Genomic DNA, 16983 nt, shown 5'->3' on the forward strand with positions numbered 1-16983 from the left:
TACATATTTGTGGATACATTAAATTTTTAGCATTGTTAGGAATAGTTTTTCCGTAATTATGAAATAATAAAAAGCGATAAAATCATGTTTATTAGACTTATAACGTATATATTTATTTATAATTATTTTACAGTCTCACACTCTATATTTCTTGACGCAATCTCATTCATACATTCCTACGTTCGTTCTTCCAACTTCTTACTTTTAACTCGTATTCTCAAAAATCATCTCATCCACACCAGGGAAACATCGACCGATTTATAATTGTCGTCAAATACATATATCGTACGTAAAAGAATTTCACGTCATCTTAATATGTAAAAAAATATTTGTTTTGTAGAAATTATTCTTTAGTCGATCCTTCCCTTTGTGTGCATGCAGAGCTATTAGCACACAAAATATATAAGTAGCTATAGAATTAAAAATACATAATCGTCGGACCGCTCGATTTTTCGGCAGGTCAAGACATTAAACATACAAAATGAAAAAACATAACAATATAGTACGATTATAACAATAATAACAATTATAAATTTTCAAGAAAGAAAGCACGACAGCGCTGATAATTTAATAATTCGTGCACGATTGAATCACAACTACTGTAAACTAATCGACTCGATATTCTTGTATTTACAGAAAAAACTTTGGCAATTGCTACACTTAATATACTTTGGCGGCGAATTAAAAACGCGTTTCTTAATGGTCTGTCTCTTCTTTCACCTTATAGACATATTTTGATCTTATGCTAACATAAAATGAACGAGTAGGAATCCGAGGACAACGAAGAAAAATGAGGACGAGTTCTTCGATTCCCCTAGTTAAATATTTCCTTAATTAATACGCTAATGGCAGTCTGGCAGAGAGGCAAGTGGTTGTTAAATATTATATCAATGATTAGAAATTTTAATTTTTTCTTATGCGAGACAGTACCAATTACTATGAATTCTGAGAGGTATGAATCTTATATCTTTGTAATTAACAGCTATTTTCTTTTTCACCTCTTTCTTACTACTATTCGATTACTCGAGCTGCCCGACGATATTGTGTTCGACTTTCACGAAGTGTATTTAATACTCGGTTCTTTGCATTTGAAAATATATTAATTTTAAATAACTTTTTACGATATTATCAATCTTTCCTCATGAATTAAATATTAGATGTATGCTGATTAAAAATAAAAAATATCCTCGTAAAAGACGAACATATTCGTGCCATTAGGCTATGTAATAAAACACTATCTAAGAATCAATATAATATGATTTGAAATCTTGCGTCTTTTAGACTATTTTTTTCCATAGCTACTGCCCAAGCTTGTCCTCTCTTCGATATTCTTCTAGAATTGGTAGTGCAACATACAGTTGGAACATTATTCATTCGTCAAAAATTTGTAATTGGTAAGTTCACGAATCATCGTTGTCACTGTCATGTCTCTTGATCTTACGATGTAAAAAAAGGTAAGTCTGTAAACAGTAAAAAGAAAAAAAATTAGAATAGATAGAATAATAAAAAATTATCAGCTGCACAATACGAACAAAAAACGTTGAACGAATCATGATAAATTTTACCTATATAAATAGATAAATCACTCATCTTTACAATATAAATAGTTAAATAGTTAATTTTTTTCATTAAAACGATTAAGATATTATTAAAAAAATAAATTTCGCATTTACAATTATTCACGACGAAGTTTTCTTACTTAAATATTAATTAAAACATTCGCTTTTTTTTCTACTTGATATAATTTATATAGATTTATTTATAAATTAATAAATTAATCAAATATTCGCTATTTAAAAATTTAATTAAAACCAACATAAGATAATCGATATTGAGGCAAAAAATTGTAAAGAGAACCAATTCTTCATAACGTTTCACGTTCTTAATACAAATTGAATTTCGCATTTTATGCGTACAATTGGCCCCCATCATACGTAAAGACTCCATAGAAGTCATGCATATATTATCTTATTCATTAAAAAAAAAAAAAAAAAAAAAAAAAAGCAAAAGACAACTGAATTTATGCAATGATGCAAGAATGTTCATACATTGATATAAATATATTTTTTGCAATATGATAAAATACGTAACTTCGTTATCTCACTTTGTTCGTATATTCTACGTGAAAGACGTTAAAATTTCTAAAAAATGGTTCTTTTTTCTTGGTTTTAATTTCAAATATAAAATATTTTATAAAATCTGCAATAAAATAGAAACTTTTAATACACTTGACTCTGAAACAATTTGTAAATAAATTTAAAATAGTATACAAACAATATATTCGATATATCTAAAAGTATTTCACATTCAAGGCCAGACTATTATTTTTCTGTATTCTATCTTCATGATAAAATTTTTTTGCGTTAACAAATTTTTAATTCATCATATTTTTCGTATCGTTTGAAAACTGTATGCGCTTATCATTTATTCATAATTTTCGTATAAAATCTTTAAAAATGCATTATTTATATCTTTTTCTATTTTTTTCGAAACTTATATCGGAACATACATATATGTATATATGTATATAATCGAAATAATTAAGATTTTCTTCGTAAAAAACATTGTTTATAATTTTATACAACGAACTAAACACTTTTGCAATAATTTCTCAATCAACAAGTGCTTTGTTATATTGAACATCAATACCTAAATGTGTACTTTAACAATTTAAGCGCCACGTAGCATAACAGTGTTGCTCATAATCTACATCGAAAAATGCCGCAAATGCTAATTTTCTTCTATGCTATAAGCATTAATAAATACAAAAGTTTTGATAATAATTTTACATTGTAAAACACAAATATCTTAGCGAATCCAACTGTAAACTATAATGTATTTTAACATTTTTCGATCAGATTCTTGCAATAACTCGTAGCACTCAAACGGTTAACATGTGCTATACAGCGCATAAAGTTTTGGACAATCGATATTAGTTATACGTACATAGTTTTTTTCACTTATTATGTATTGATCAATTTTTTTCCATGCGATATCAAGTAAATAGATATTTTTGTCTGTCACAGACTTCGTGCGCTTAATAATTCTATCAACGTTAAGAAATATAGCGCTTATTCTTAATAAGAATATCAATTATCATATCAATATAAGACACCATAATACACAACAACATTTTCAATTTCAATTCAAAAATGTTTGTTCAAACGTTGTTCGTACTATGTGCTGAATGATTTATCTCAAATGACTAACCATTCATTCAAAACCTCCAAATACAGTAGAAACATAATTATCCGTCCTGATGCGATCCATTGGGAGAATATTTGAACATTCTGGTCCATTCGAAGATGTAGTAATGTTAACAAACCGTGTAAATAGTTACATACATATTGAACACTGTAATCTTTCCTTATCATTATTATATAAAAGAAATAGACTTCATAGATGTATTTCTTTTTTAACGTTTTATTCGTAGGAAAAACACTGACAATGACTCTGAATAGACCAGTTAGAAACTTTTCAACGGGTATACAAGTTTACCCATTCTATAGAAATTATTTTCAGTTGACTATAAATTGTGTAAATGTACATAGTATGTATCATTTTGTAAGGTTTAACGTATACTGTACGATTGGAGTGCATTGCTTAACAAGCGATAAAAATATGTAAAGACTGAGTTTCTTTTTTAATGTAATATACACACACATATATATATATATGCACTTATACTTATGATTCTAAATATAAGCAAATATATATATATGTATATACATATAGAATCGCGCTTGTTTTTCACTCTCTTAATTCGGTTAAAATCGGATTTGTAACCCTGGATCGTAGCACTATATCCACTCGAAAGTGCGATAAGTGAGTCAACAATATCTACTTATTTTGTTATTTAGTATTCTTGATCATAATGTTCCAGTTTAATGAAAAAATGGTTTTCTGTATAGGTGATACCTGTGTGAATGTTATTTTGAACCGGTCTTGTCTGCACTCTTTTGCCCACACATCGTCCTTTCCTTAATCTTCATAGGAAACATCGATGAACCATCGCGATTTGAGCACTTGAACATTCCTATAAGCTAATCAATCGCCAGTTTTATTTCCATTCGTCCGATCGAATGCTTTCCTGGCACTTTGAACGCGAAAACGATTTCGTATTCCGTACACTTTTCAAGGTAGGATACACATACACGCTTCATGAAAACAGTAATCGTATATTTTTTCTTGCACTGTTTATCACTGTAGTCGGTGGTTGGAAAATATTCAGATAAAACAATGAATCCGCGGTAAGAAAAACCAATTTACACAACGACGATGACGACAATGACAGCACGCAAATCGTCCCTGTTTTCCATCAATGAGAAAAGCATACAACCTTATGACATCGAGGAACAGGGTAAACGCGGCGATCCCATCTGCGTGAGTACTCTATCGAGCCACTGTAATGGACCATTTAAATGCAACTCGATCCAACAAGGAGTCGACGTCACGGTTTGCCGACGATATGCCGCTCCCCAACCTTTTACAAAACTCATTCTGATCGTACACATTCGAGTCAATTGATACACAGCTTCGAATCCTTGTGAAACCGATTGCGATAACAATGCCGCAAATTCTTGATTGTTGAATATCTTCAAATTGCAACCTGTAAGGAAAAAAGCATCTGTAAAATATGCTTCGATTTCTTTATTAAAGAACACATTTAACGTTGAATTATATCTTTACCAGGTGGTATTTTACAAACAGTGGCTGGATGCCAACCATAACGTTGATTACAATTAGGACTTTGCACAAAAATGCTCGAATCGGATAAACATTCGGCAAATACTTCACCACCAATATAATATAATCTAGCTCCTTTTCCGATATGTCGTCTCGTCTGTTCGACTACGGTATTTCGGTTTACGTTCGATAGTAAACCCAAACAGAAACGTTCAGAATTACTGGGATCAGTGAATCCATCCACCGTTATGCTCGGTTGCGATGCATGAAAAGTCTCGCCTACTCTCGTATTTAGTTCATAGTAACTTATTGAACACCTAAGGAAAAAGAGAAGAAAGATAAATACATATAAAGATATAAAAGAATTAATCAAGAATTAATCGTGCAATCAAATTGCAAAACAACGAATTTATTTGGCACAAGTAAATAATATTTTTAAATAATTTATAGAGGATCTCTCACCAAAATGCTGGTTCACAGTACATCACTGGTTGTGCATCTACAGGACTGGGAGACAAACGCGATAAGGACATATTATCGTTGTGATCCATGTTATCACCATCTTCACTTATATAACCTGGAGGAGGAGTATCAGCAGGTGGATCCATAGATCCAGGTGCCGGATGTGGTGAACCCTGAACACTTCCTAGACTACCAACACTAGCCGGACTTGTTGCCTGCATACTCTAAAGGAAAATAAAAATTTTCAATCCAATATTTTTCGGATGTTATTACTCGAAACACGAAGGAAACATATATTCGATACTAACCTGCATTCCTTGATATGGATTGTTCGGTGGCTGTTGTTGTTGTTGCTGTTGTTGCTGTTGCGGCGATTGTGGTATACTTTGTTGATTATGGTGCTGGTGATTTAAAGTCGCGTGGAAACTCGTGTTTTCTGGCACACTGACACTGAGCTCCTCGATGGAAGTGTTATAAAGGACGGACTCGTCCCCGGCTAAATTATGCCGAGGTACGAGAATAGCTGGCAAAACTGTAAAGTTTTACCAATAATAATCATATAATCTTCTATTTTAATTTTTGTAAAAACCGATTAATGATACTTCCATCATCGTAAATGATGATTTTAACGATGGCTTTTTAATAAAATAAAAAGCAATAATTGAATTGAAATCTTGAACCTGATGAATATATGCAAGTCAAGAATATATATACATTAAACTGATAAAAAAACAATAGTTAAACTAAAAATGTGTATTTTCAAATCACGGAATTAATACTTGTAAATATAGACAAAAAATCATATGCAAAATCATTTAAATAAACAATTTACATACCTGGTGTTTGTATTCGTTGATAGTGGTACGGGTTAATGCAGACTTCGTCTCGTTTCTGCGTAAACGCGTACTCGCAATGCTCGATTGCTCTTAGTTCGTGGTGCGATTGCAAATCTGGCCAACGCCAAAGTCGGCAATAGATCACGTGCGGCAAACCTTTGCCGCGCACTCCTTGGACACCGTTGTCTCCGACACCGCCTGGGCTAGGCCTTTCGTCCAAAAACAAAACATGAGGAAACGATCGATCAACAAATCAATCTTATCTTATCTTTCTCTAACATTAAAAAAACAGTCTTAATCGACGAATGGATTCGGCGAATTATCACACAACGCTCTCACGATCTGTTCCCCCTCTAATTAATAATTTTAACGTGATCGCATCAACAAGTAACCCAGAATTTTAAACAAAATTGAATCCTATATTGATCGCATAATTTGATTTGAAGAAACGAGAATTGCGAAACAATACTCTGCGTTTATTGACTGTACCGCAAAGAGGATAGGATTGCCGAAACATCAAAGTTCGGCGAGTTGGGCGGGAGTGCTAGGCGCGAAACCAAGTCGTAAAACTCTCTTTAATGTAAGTATAGTATGTATACGCTCCCAACCAACTTCCTTCTGCTTCCTTTGCTCTCTCTCCCTCTTCCTCATTCGCTTTAAACTCCTGCATTCGCGTCTGCCGCGCCGGAAGCGGTGGCGCCTACTGACAAAAAGAAACTACTATATATTAGGTATAACATTTTTCTTTTGACAAGAGTAACTAACGAATCGACTCGTTTGATCGAAAATTGTAACGCATCGTTTCTTTTTCAGATCTCCATTCCGTAACTTTCTTGAAATCAACTGACTCGAACGAGCTCGAGGGAGATTCACCGGAAACGGAGGAACTGATTGCTGTCAAATGAAGGAAACGCGAGGTGAATGATCAACGCGGAAGTGACAGTACAATTTTACCCTATTGGCAATTTTACAATTCTACGACTCGGACGTAAATTTTCGAGAAGTTTGCAATTAATCGCAAATAACACAAAGCATACAAACTTACTATATTATATATATATCGTTTCCGTGTCACGATTCTTGAATTTTTTTTTTCTTGCTTCATCTCGCCGATTCTCCATTTCTCCCCTTTTATCCAATCTCTCTCTCACTCGCTTTCTATCTATCTCTTCATTATATAGTCTACATATAGTGTGACCCTCAATTGAAATCGCTCAACACTACTTTTCGTTACATAATAATTCAGAAACGCTCGCACAGAATTTATATGGTTGTTTCCTGTGCGATCTCGATCTCAATTTCAGACCTGAATTCGCGCGTGGAATATTATCACTATGATCCACCATGCTTGTCGAATGAACTACAATATCATAGGAGAAAGTATAGTTTCAGAAGACATCGAACGGTAACATTCGAATAAAGTTTCATATTTCATCGCTGATGATCTCATCATCATTTCGATAACAAATAAACGGCGCTCGAACGAAACGTAATAAATGTCCGAAACGATTTTTAAAATGAAAATGATCATGAAACACGCAACTTCTATACTACAACTTTACGATTTTTTAACGTGATTTACGTTATTCGGAAAATACAAACTATTCGAGGTTCCACGAAGCAGATCACATAGACGAAAGTAGAAAAACGAAATCATCACTGGTGTCTTTTCAAAGATATTCGAGGAGTTTTGTATAAAATCGTGAGTATATACGATTGTTCTATCTCTTTTATCCAATTGTTACATAATAACAATGTACTGACAACAATATCATCGATTTTTTAGCAATATCAAGTACCTCCAATGTTTCGATGATCCATCTGTACAATGCCCGTGTGCCGTTTATCGACCATTTTGAAAGATGTCCCGTACGAGCTACCGCGCGTATCGCATCTAATCGAGAGTCCTGTCGATACATCGATTCAGCAATCTTTCGATCGATCGATAACAAAAACGACTAATGTAAGATTTCAGACTGGTCCTTCGATAATTCGCGAAAAAGGTAAGGAAAGCGATCGTTTTTAGAAAGTAGGATAAATGCGGTCACCACGGAAGAAAACAACAATGATGCGTAAATTAAACGGAAGAAGAGAGAGAGAAAAAAAACGCGAAATCATGGCTAGACGAAGTATTTCTATTCGAAAAAAGAGAACATAACGATCTACGATCTCATTTCTTCTGCAATTTCAGTCATCTTGCTGACGCACCGTTGCCTACTCGAGGACAGAGAATCGCGTCACCGTGAAATTCTTTCCACGTATGCATCAAACGAGAGGCGCGACTTAATCGGGTTTAATCGTCGATTGCACGGACAACCAGACGGAGTGCGCTCCCACGTTTTTTAAAAGGAAGAAAGGAAAGAAAACAGACGGTACGTGAGCTGTACTCACTTATTCGCACTGACTGCGATATATGTATAGCGATCCTTCTCATCTCTCTTCGATTTATATGCACATATTCATGTGAACATGGAAAAACATAGAGAGAAAGAGAGAGAGAAAGATCCTGTGTGATTGATCATTTTTCTATCTTATATCATTTTATCATTATTTTATTATTATATATCCAAATAAAAACAAAATTTGCGATAAATGGATAACTATTTCGTTTTCGAAAATGTGAAAGTACTTCGAAAGACTGAGTTTTGTTCACTGTGTAGGAACAAAGCAAACTTGTTAACGAAATATTCGATTGATAGACAAAATCCGACTTGTCGAATATTATCGAGTGTTAACGCGATGAAAAGTGTTTTATTGTGAAATATTTGATTATTGTATCAACATTGATAACAAATTTCTCTTATAAAATAATTAAATAAAACAAAAAAAAATGTTTTAATAATAAATCAGTTAATGAATTGTAATGAATTATATCTTGAACGAAATTATTTCAATTCCATTCTTCGATGCATAATGATTTATAATTTATAAAGATTATAAATATAATATATAATTTATAATTAGAATACTTATTAAAACAAAACACTTTTTACATACTGATTCATGCATCGAAATAATCAATATTTTTCTATAAAATTTTTCAATAAAATCATTTAATGCAAATCGTAATGATACATCTTTTGTCTCTTATCTTCAAACAATTATTTTTTTTTATTTTACAGTTGTACAAAAATAACAAGGTCATCAAAAAATGATCACATCTCGCAAGTTGTATGAATGCATTCAGAAAACATGATTCGACGAGAATTGACACGGTATTACGAACTTACGTAATTGCCCCTGCTACAAGTCATGCTTTTCTCTTGACGAAAAAAATGCGTTGTTGCGAAATCTGTGTCATTCATTTTCTACATAAATATCCCTTGTTGTATCGATTGTGTTACGTAAACATTGATTAACCTAGGTATCACGGAGAAATATTCTCGATAAAGTATACAATTCTGTAATCCAAATGGAACATTTTTATCAAACCACCGATCTAAACAAAATGGTACAATTCTGTTTCTTTTAAATTTAATGTTAATGTACGAAAGAATTAAGCTTTATGATAATAGCAAACAAATTTTTTTTCAAATAAATAAAAAACAAATAATAATGCACAAAAATTTCATTCAATAAAACATAATTTATTCTTTGAATTTTTTTTTTCGTTTTTACATTTGTAGTGAATGATTATTTAAAGATAAATAAATAATTCATATTAGAAATAACGCGAAAATTCGTATTCAGAGAAAAAAATAACATGGATGAAAAAATTTTATACTACAAATCTATTAATTAATCTATCAATTTATCTCTCATAAATATCTAGCTATTTTTACTGATAGAACAAAATTGGAAAAATAATTTCGTAGCATTACAACAACTCGGTCGATGTATATGCGTGACGAACAAGAATGTAATTTCCTCGAGTAGCAATCGTGAATTAGAAACGTATCCGCGTGTAAATCGTAGCACGAAATCAAACATTAGTTAATGATCAAGTATTTTCCAGATAGATGATTATTTAATCGAAAAACGACATTGTATAGAGTCAGATAACGGAATGAAATCGAATTTCCGGACGGTATCGCACGCGTACTATGCGATCTTGATCGATCGAAAAAACTGCAAGAGAGAGAGATTCCCTAACGCAACGTCGAGAAATGGAAAACGTAATGCAAAGTGAAACGAAACGAACCGCGAAGCAAACACATTTCGTTCAAGTTACAAAAGGATCTGCCTTTCTCGATGATAGACTTTCCCTCTCTTCCTCGAATATCCTTGAACGCGCGACAACATGGCTAGGATTACTATTAATAAAATCGTTACGAGCTGCGCGCCGAGCTACAATCGATTTCGATATGCGATTTATTCGCGCAGGCTGTATCGAACGCGTATCCTGATTAGATTATCGATATTTATCCTATCATCGAATATAATATAATAATAATAATATGAATTAATAAACAGTATATATAACTTATGCGAAAAAGAATTATTACATCACAAATATTATATTCTTATATTATCTCATATTATCAATTCTAATTATTATTAACACGTCATGTAATTATTCTCTAAGTCCTATCGCGATATCATTTTTATCAACATTTCTTAAAACATATAGAATTATAAATATCACGTATAATATATATAAGTGATATATCCATTTGTGAAAAATACTATTGATGATAGGTCATGTAAGTAAGTAAATATATATTGAGAATATACATGCTTCTAATACACTGATTATTAAACGAAAAATAAAATGATTGTAATCACAAAGAAAATACTCGTGTAAAAGGATAGATCCTATAGCAACGTGACTCACACGTGAGTTTCATTCACAGCACCCATTTCAATCGAAACAGATGTTGCATACGTTGATCACTGCTTATTTTAACCGGAAACGCAAAAAATAACAAAAAAAAAAAATTTCGTTTGTACCATTTTGCATATCGAAGATTGTTACGCATCGTTTGTCTACTCATTTGTTTGCGATCACATCTTCGTTAAGATTATTACATAACTACTAAGATAACGATGTACAATCGGCACGTACAACTATCATATTGTCTATTGCATTATACCTACAAAAAATAAACAAATAAATAACCATATGTCATAACATAAATAAAATATTGGATTTATTTTAATGTATATTAATTATTACAAAGTATTTCAGATAATGAATAGATCAATTATTTGAAGTCTAAAAGAAACTCAAAATTCTTAATTCAATTGAAAAATATTTTTAAACTATTATTTGAGACAAAAAAACATTAGCATTAATTCCCAAAAATATATGAAAATTATATACTAGCAGATAAGCATTTGCATGATTTTAGATCGATTAATGCTAATAATCTAATAAAAAAAAAAAATCAAGCTTAGAAAAATGATACATGTGAGAATTTCGGAAAGAAATATTATCAATTAATAATATAAGTCAAAATATAAAAATTTCTATATTATATTTACTTTGAAAAAATACATATTGAATTTATGCCGAATTATTATAAATCGATTATAAAATCATCTATAAATTTCAAAAATTTTAAAGTTTACTTCTTTTCAAAACTACATTGATTAATAATCACTCATCTCTATCGATCACAATTAAAATTATAATACTACAAATAAAACTCTTGTTATAATATAATTATGAAAAACTATATCATAATTAATAAAATATCGAATTTGATTTTAAATACATTAAGAAAATGAAAAATCAGTTTTCATTTACAGTTTTCAGCAGTAAAAAGAACTGTCAATGAATATGAAATGTGACATTATACATACAAATTCATGATACGTATATATGAACTGCAAAGCACACGCGATTTGCTTTCTATTTCTTCAAATTTTAATTTACATGATATAAATTAATGTAATGTTCAAAATCTTTACATTGACATTGTATGTATTATGAAATATACATGAAAATAAATAAATAATAATATAAAAAATATAAATTCCATCAATTGTAATATTTATGTACACACAAAAGAAGCATGTAAAATAAGCGTACCTCGGTATAGTAATGCACTTAGTGTTGCAACTTTGCGTAGTAATAGCCTTCTCGAGCTCGTCGAGGCCGGTGGATTTTTTTAACTTCTTTACAAGACTTTTAACAGCTTTTTCACTCCATTTGTCTTCTCCTTCTGCTTTTTTCCAACCCAACAATCGCTTAACGATAGGCGGGTTAAAGCTGGATAGCATCGAAGTCATGATTTAAGCTACGAGAATTACGCGCGACCTGCATCGGGCTGTTTCGACGTGTTACGACACGAACGAATTTTCACTCGCGATGTTAACTACGTAATCTAAATAGGCTTATTACGCTTAGCGTTTATCGTGAACTATTCAATCTTGAATGAATGCGAATTTCTCATACGGGCGGCGAAAACTTTGCCACAGCCGCCATATTGTTCTTTAAGTACATTCGATGAAAATCGGAAACCTTCGGCCAATTTCGATGAAACCATTGAATATGTATACAATAGAATGCAACAACTTTAACTTAATTTTATCAAATTTTACATATTTATTTAAAGAAATTCATAAATTATTCTTATTTACAAATATTTTTTTATAATATGTAAATATTTAATATAACTAAAAAAATTAGATTTAATAATTTAATAATTATAATAAAACTATAGAAATGTTCATAAAAACTATAATAATGTTCATAATATAGAAACCATTTTGTAATCATATTTGTATAATAAAAGTTGCATTCATTTTAAGACATATAGCAATTGGTTGTGCGTGTATATAATTTTATATACTTAACCTAACAAAATAAGTTCAAACTAAAGTAGCCAGTTATAATATATCACAAAAAGTTTTTTTATTTCTTAAGTTATTTTAACGTAAATGTATTTCTTGAATATGTTTATCAATTTTGATTTATTATTAAAAACAAGAAGATATTTTATAATTTAGCAGGACCTTGATGAAATTCGTGTATTATTATTTTAGAAAAAGAAGTATCTAGTAATTATTTTTAACAATTACAATTGTATTTTATAAATAAGTGCAATGAATCGTGAAGGTAAGTTATATTGTTTAAATTTTTTCAAATTCATTTAAAAAATGATTATTAAAAAATATAAAAAATAAATCTAAATTTAATTAAATAATAAAATTAAATTTTTTTTTAATGTGCATAAGAAGAAATATATTTTATGTATTTTTAAAATCTTAATAAAATATAATGATCATTTTTTTTATTAAAGAGAGAAGTGAATCAGAAGAAGAACATGAGAAATCTAGAAGCTCATCAGTGGATTCTCAAAGATCTATTAAAAGTAGATCAAAGTCAAATTCTATCAGTCCTTCTCCAAGGTTTAAATAATTATATTTTTTTTAAATAATTATAAAATTCTATTTTTAATAGATAATTAAAAATTTTCTTTCAGATCTAATCATTCATCACCTGTACAAGCAAGGTCACCAGCTTCTGTGCTATCTAATGCCAATTCTCGAAAATCATATTCTAGATCACCTTCCCGTTCACCTTCAAGAAATCGATCAATATCACCTTCTTCTATCAAAAATCAAAGATCATCAAGATCTAGTTCAAAATCTGATGGTAGAAAAAGTAGTTCAAGATCACCTTCTAGATCTCCATCACCAGAAATAGATGGAAAAATTATTCAAAATGAATCACAATCACCTGGTGGTTCACCATGTTCAAGAAGATCACGATCAAGAAGTTCTTCAGAATCTAGAAAAAGTTTTAATTTAGCATCTCGAGAAAATTCACGATCTAGATCCAGATCTACTTCAACTAAACGAAGTAATCCTCCATCTAAATGTTCTTCCCCAAAAGTGAATTCTCGTTCCTGTTCTAGATCTCCTTCATCATTTAAACCACACTCCCGATCAAATTCTCACTCTCCTTCTGTATCACCAAAAATAACTGTTAGGTCTCGTTCGCGATCAAAATCTCCAGAAATTCTATCTCGATCGCCATCGAATAGTCCAAGTCGAAAATCACATAGTAGGTCCAGATCTCCTTTAGATGAAAAAAAAATATCACTTTCTTCATCATTGGAAGAAAAACATTCACCATCACCTATTAGAAATTCTCGATCGCATTCGAGATCAAAATCTCAATCAATAGATAGATCAAGAAGAAATTCTCCTAATTTAGACAATAATATACATTTGAAATCTCTTTCGAGATCTCCTGATGGTAAACATAAATCTCGATCTCGATCTCGATCTCGATCTCGTTCTCGATCTCGTTCTCGTTCTCGTTCTCGATCTCGTTCTCGATCAAAATCAGTTTCTGGATCAAGAAAACAATCACCTAATATATCCCAAAAAGGATCCTTATCTAGATCACCTTCAGCGGAGCATAAAATAATACATTTAAGCACACCATCAAAATCGAGACATACATCAAAATCTAAATCACGTTCAAGATCTGGTTCAAGAAAATCAAGATCTGGTTCAAGAAAATCAAGATCTGTATCTGGATCACGTAAAGGATCACATTCTCCTAATTCCAGGAAAAGTTCTCGTTCGCGATCAAGATCTAGTTCTAGATCATCTAAATCCCGATCTCAATCTCGTTCCAGTTCAAAAATATCTCGCTCTAGATCACGTTCCGGATCGCGATCAAAATCAAGATCGCTTTCAGGTTCGCCATCTAGATCACATTCAAGGTCACGTTCACCTTCGCGTTCACGATCAAGATCAATTTCAGTTGCTGGATCTAGACGTTCATCACGATCCAAATCAAGATCGAGATCTCGTTCAGCATCAAAATCCAAAAGATCAAGAAGTCGTAGTGAAGATTCTGAAGATGCTATTAGAAAAAGAAAAAGAGTCCTATCCGATTCTGAAGAAGAAGATGGCGTTAAAGCAACAAAAAAAACAAAACATGAAATAACAGATTCAGAAAATGAAGTAGATGATGTAACAAAAGTGAAAAAAGCTGAAGATGAACAAGAGGAAGAAGGTGAAGAAACAGAAAACAAACAATTTCAAGATGTTATAGCTAATGAACAACAAGAAAATGAAGATTCCGATGATGGAGTAATGGTAGATGGTGGAATGTAAGTAATTCAGCGTAAAATATAATATATTTGAATTATACATACAATTTAATACATGTAATATTTAATATATGCTTATCAGGAGTAGCAGATATTTGTGAGTAACATATAATAATAGATTAAAAATTATAATAAAATATTATTAATGTTAATTTAAAAAAAACATTTAAATTAAAAAATTTTATAAGATATAATTAAACTAACAATAAATGTATTGATTTTTTTTTAGAGATGATTCATTATCAGATTTTGATCGCATGATGGCTCGTAAAAAAGAAGAACAATCACGACGTCGCAAAAGAAAAGATATTGATATAATTAATGATAATGATGACATCATAGCTCAATTGTTATCTGATATGAAATCTGCATCAGAAGAAGATAGAAAATTAAACCAACAAAATAAACCAGCTACTAATAAAATAGCAATGTTACCAAAAGTATTATCACAACTTAAAAAACATGATCTTCAATTGGCTTTTTTGGAACACAATGTCTTATCTGTTTTAACTGATTGGTTGGCACCTATGCCTGATCGTTCTTTACCATCTTTGAAAATTCGAGATAGTCTCTTGAAACTTTTGTGGGAAGTAAGTGTATTTTTTTATTATATAGAAATATAAAATTATATAATATTTACATATAAAATGTAAATGTGTTTAATATATTTCAGTTTCCACGAATTGATCAAGCTTCTTTAAAACAATCTGGTATTGGTAAAGCTGTAATGTATCTTTATAAGCATCCTAAAGAAACTAAAGAAAATAAAGAACGTGCAGGAAAATTAATTAATGAATGGGCACGTCCAATATTTAATTTATCTGCAGACTTTAAAGCCTTATCAAAAGAAGAAAGAATGCAAAGAGATTTAGAACAAACACCTCAGAAACGAAGAAAAACTGATGATGGTAGTTCTTCTCAAAAATCACAAGATATTAATAAAGCTTTGAAAGGAGATGCTAAGTATGAATTCTTTATACTTCTAATGTTAAAAATTTCATTTGAATAATTCACTCAAATAATCAATTAATCTCTTGATTATTTAGACCATTGAGACCTGGAGATCCTGGTTGGGTTGGAAGAGCTAGAGTTCCTAGACCTTCTAATAAAGATTATGTTATAAGACCAGATTGGAAATCTGATGTTGATATTAGTAGGGTAATTATACATATTTTATTTTACATATTTCATTATTACTAACATAATTTAATATTTTTAACATTGATATAATATTACAGAGTACTAAAAAACAAATGAATAGATTTGAGAGACACATGAAAAATTATATAGATAGTAAACGAATAAAAGCAACTAGAAGAGCTGTGGATATATCTATTGAAGGCCGTAAAATGTCATTATGACTTAAAAATCTTTTAATTATTATAAGAAAGGTGATATATCCTGTGCAATTATGCACAGATATCAATAATTCTAATAAATTGTAACTTAAGATTATAATCACATACACAATTGTGCTTAATAAAAATGTTCGATACATGTTCACTTTATTTTTGTTAAACACAACTTAAATATTAGCGCAATTTGTAATCTAAATTATTATATTAATATTTGAGTATTTAAAATTTAGATTATAAAGAATAATTTATAATATATTTTATCTAAATGTTAATTACTTACAAGTTAAGTAATATATATTTATAAGTCAAAATTTATTACAAATATTATTCAAAAATGATGAAAATAGAAAACTGATAAAAAAATTTTAAAAATCTAAATTTTAGAATCCAAAATTTACTTAAGATTTTTTAAATTAATTTAAAAAATAATATGAGTCTAATATAATTTTAAAAAATTTTAGTTTGTAATAAAATTAATAATAAAACATTTTATTTTTTATAGATAAAATTGATGATTCATTGAATCTTATTTTATTGCATCACATATTGGTGGAAAATCTGCGCAATATCAAGTTGATTTTAAAATCTACAGAAGTTGCATTTCATATTTTGCTAAGAATAATC

General features: G+C 30.4%; 2 protein-coding genes and 1 long non-coding RNA gene across 7 annotated transcripts; 2 read left to right on the plus strand and 1 right to left on the minus strand.

Moving 5' to 3' along the window:
* Positions 1-91: 91 nt before the first annotated feature.
* Positions 92-12358, minus strand: LOC122719507 (mothers against decapentaplegic homolog 3). Of its 3 annotated transcripts, none has more exons than XR_006347631.1 (7): positions 11959-12358; positions 5985-6193; positions 5457-5680; positions 5149-5372; positions 4690-5003; positions 3919-4609; positions 92-1460 (listed from the first exon to the last, which is right to left on the minus strand). XR_006347631.1 is itself a non-coding variant. In XM_043945395.1 (7 exons), exons 1-6 carry the CDS (start codon positions 12156-12158, stop codon positions 4341-4343), a joined length of 1440 nt encoding a protein of 479 aa, XP_043801330.1. In that variant the 5' UTR covers positions 12159-12358; the 3' UTR covers positions 92-1460; position 4340. The 3 variants fall into 3 exon arrangements, 1 of the variants encoding a protein (XP_043801330.1); XR_006347630.1 differs by having other exon boundaries at positions 3211-4609; XM_043945395.1 differs by having other exon boundaries at positions 4340-4609.
* On the plus strand, positions 7039-11016 carry LOC122719509. 2 transcript variants are annotated; one of them, XR_006347633.1, is made up of 3 exons: positions 7039-8113; positions 8176-8356; positions 9107-11016. It is a non-coding gene; the product is annotated as an uncharacterized LOC122719509 (long non-coding RNA). The 2 variants fall into 2 exon arrangements; XR_006347632.1 differs by having other exon boundaries at positions 7039-7686; positions 7771-8356.
* Positions 12359-12700: 342 nt separating the features above from the next.
* Positions 12701-16509, plus strand: LOC122719506 (IWS1-like protein). 2 transcript variants are annotated; one of them, XM_043945393.1, is made up of 8 exons: positions 12701-12987; positions 13172-13280; positions 13355-15001; positions 15084-15098; positions 15231-15591; positions 15675-15964; positions 16048-16159; positions 16240-16509. In XM_043945393.1, exons 1-8 carry the CDS (start codon positions 12975-12977, stop codon positions 16360-16362), a joined length of 2670 nt encoding a protein of 889 aa, XP_043801328.1. In that variant the 5' UTR covers positions 12701-12974; the 3' UTR covers positions 16363-16509. The 2 variants fall into 2 exon arrangements, with proteins under 2 accessions (XP_043801328.1, XP_043801329.1); XM_043945394.1 differs by lacking the exon at positions 15084-15098 and having other exon boundaries at positions 12702-12987.
* Positions 16510-16983: the final 474 nt, after the last annotated feature.

The sequence above is a fragment of the Apis laboriosa genome, unplaced genomic scaffold (genome assembly GCF_014066325.1).
Source record: "Apis laboriosa isolate Shangri-la unplaced genomic scaffold, ASM1406632v1 scaffold79_cov154, whole genome shotgun sequence".
Classification (NCBI taxonomy): Eukaryota; Metazoa; Arthropoda; class Insecta; order Hymenoptera; family Apidae; genus Apis; species Apis laboriosa.

Bases quoted from the DNA above. Each gene is read 5' to 3' on its own strand.
- LOC122719507 (XM_043945395.1), bottom strand. From the start codon at position 12,158: ATGACTTCGATGCTATCCAGCTTTAACCCGCCTATCGTTAAGCGATTG. The intron at 6,194-11,958 runs GTACGCTTATTT...TTTGGACGAAAG, and splicing joins AAGTGCATTACTATACCGAG to GCCTAGCCCAGGCGGTGTCG. The intron at 5,681-5,984 runs GTATGTAAATTG...AAAACTTTACAG, and splicing joins TCAACGAATACAAACACCAG to TTTTGCCAGCTATTCTCGTA.
- LOC122719506 (XM_043945393.1), top strand. The intron at 13,281-13,354 runs GTTTAAATAATT...ATTTTCTTTCAG, and splicing joins TCTATCAGTCCTTCTCCAAG to ATCTAATCATTCATCACCTG. The intron at 15,592-15,674 runs GTAAGTGTATTT...AATATATTTCAG, and splicing joins TCTTGAAACTTTTGTGGGAA to TTTCCACGAATTGATCAAGC.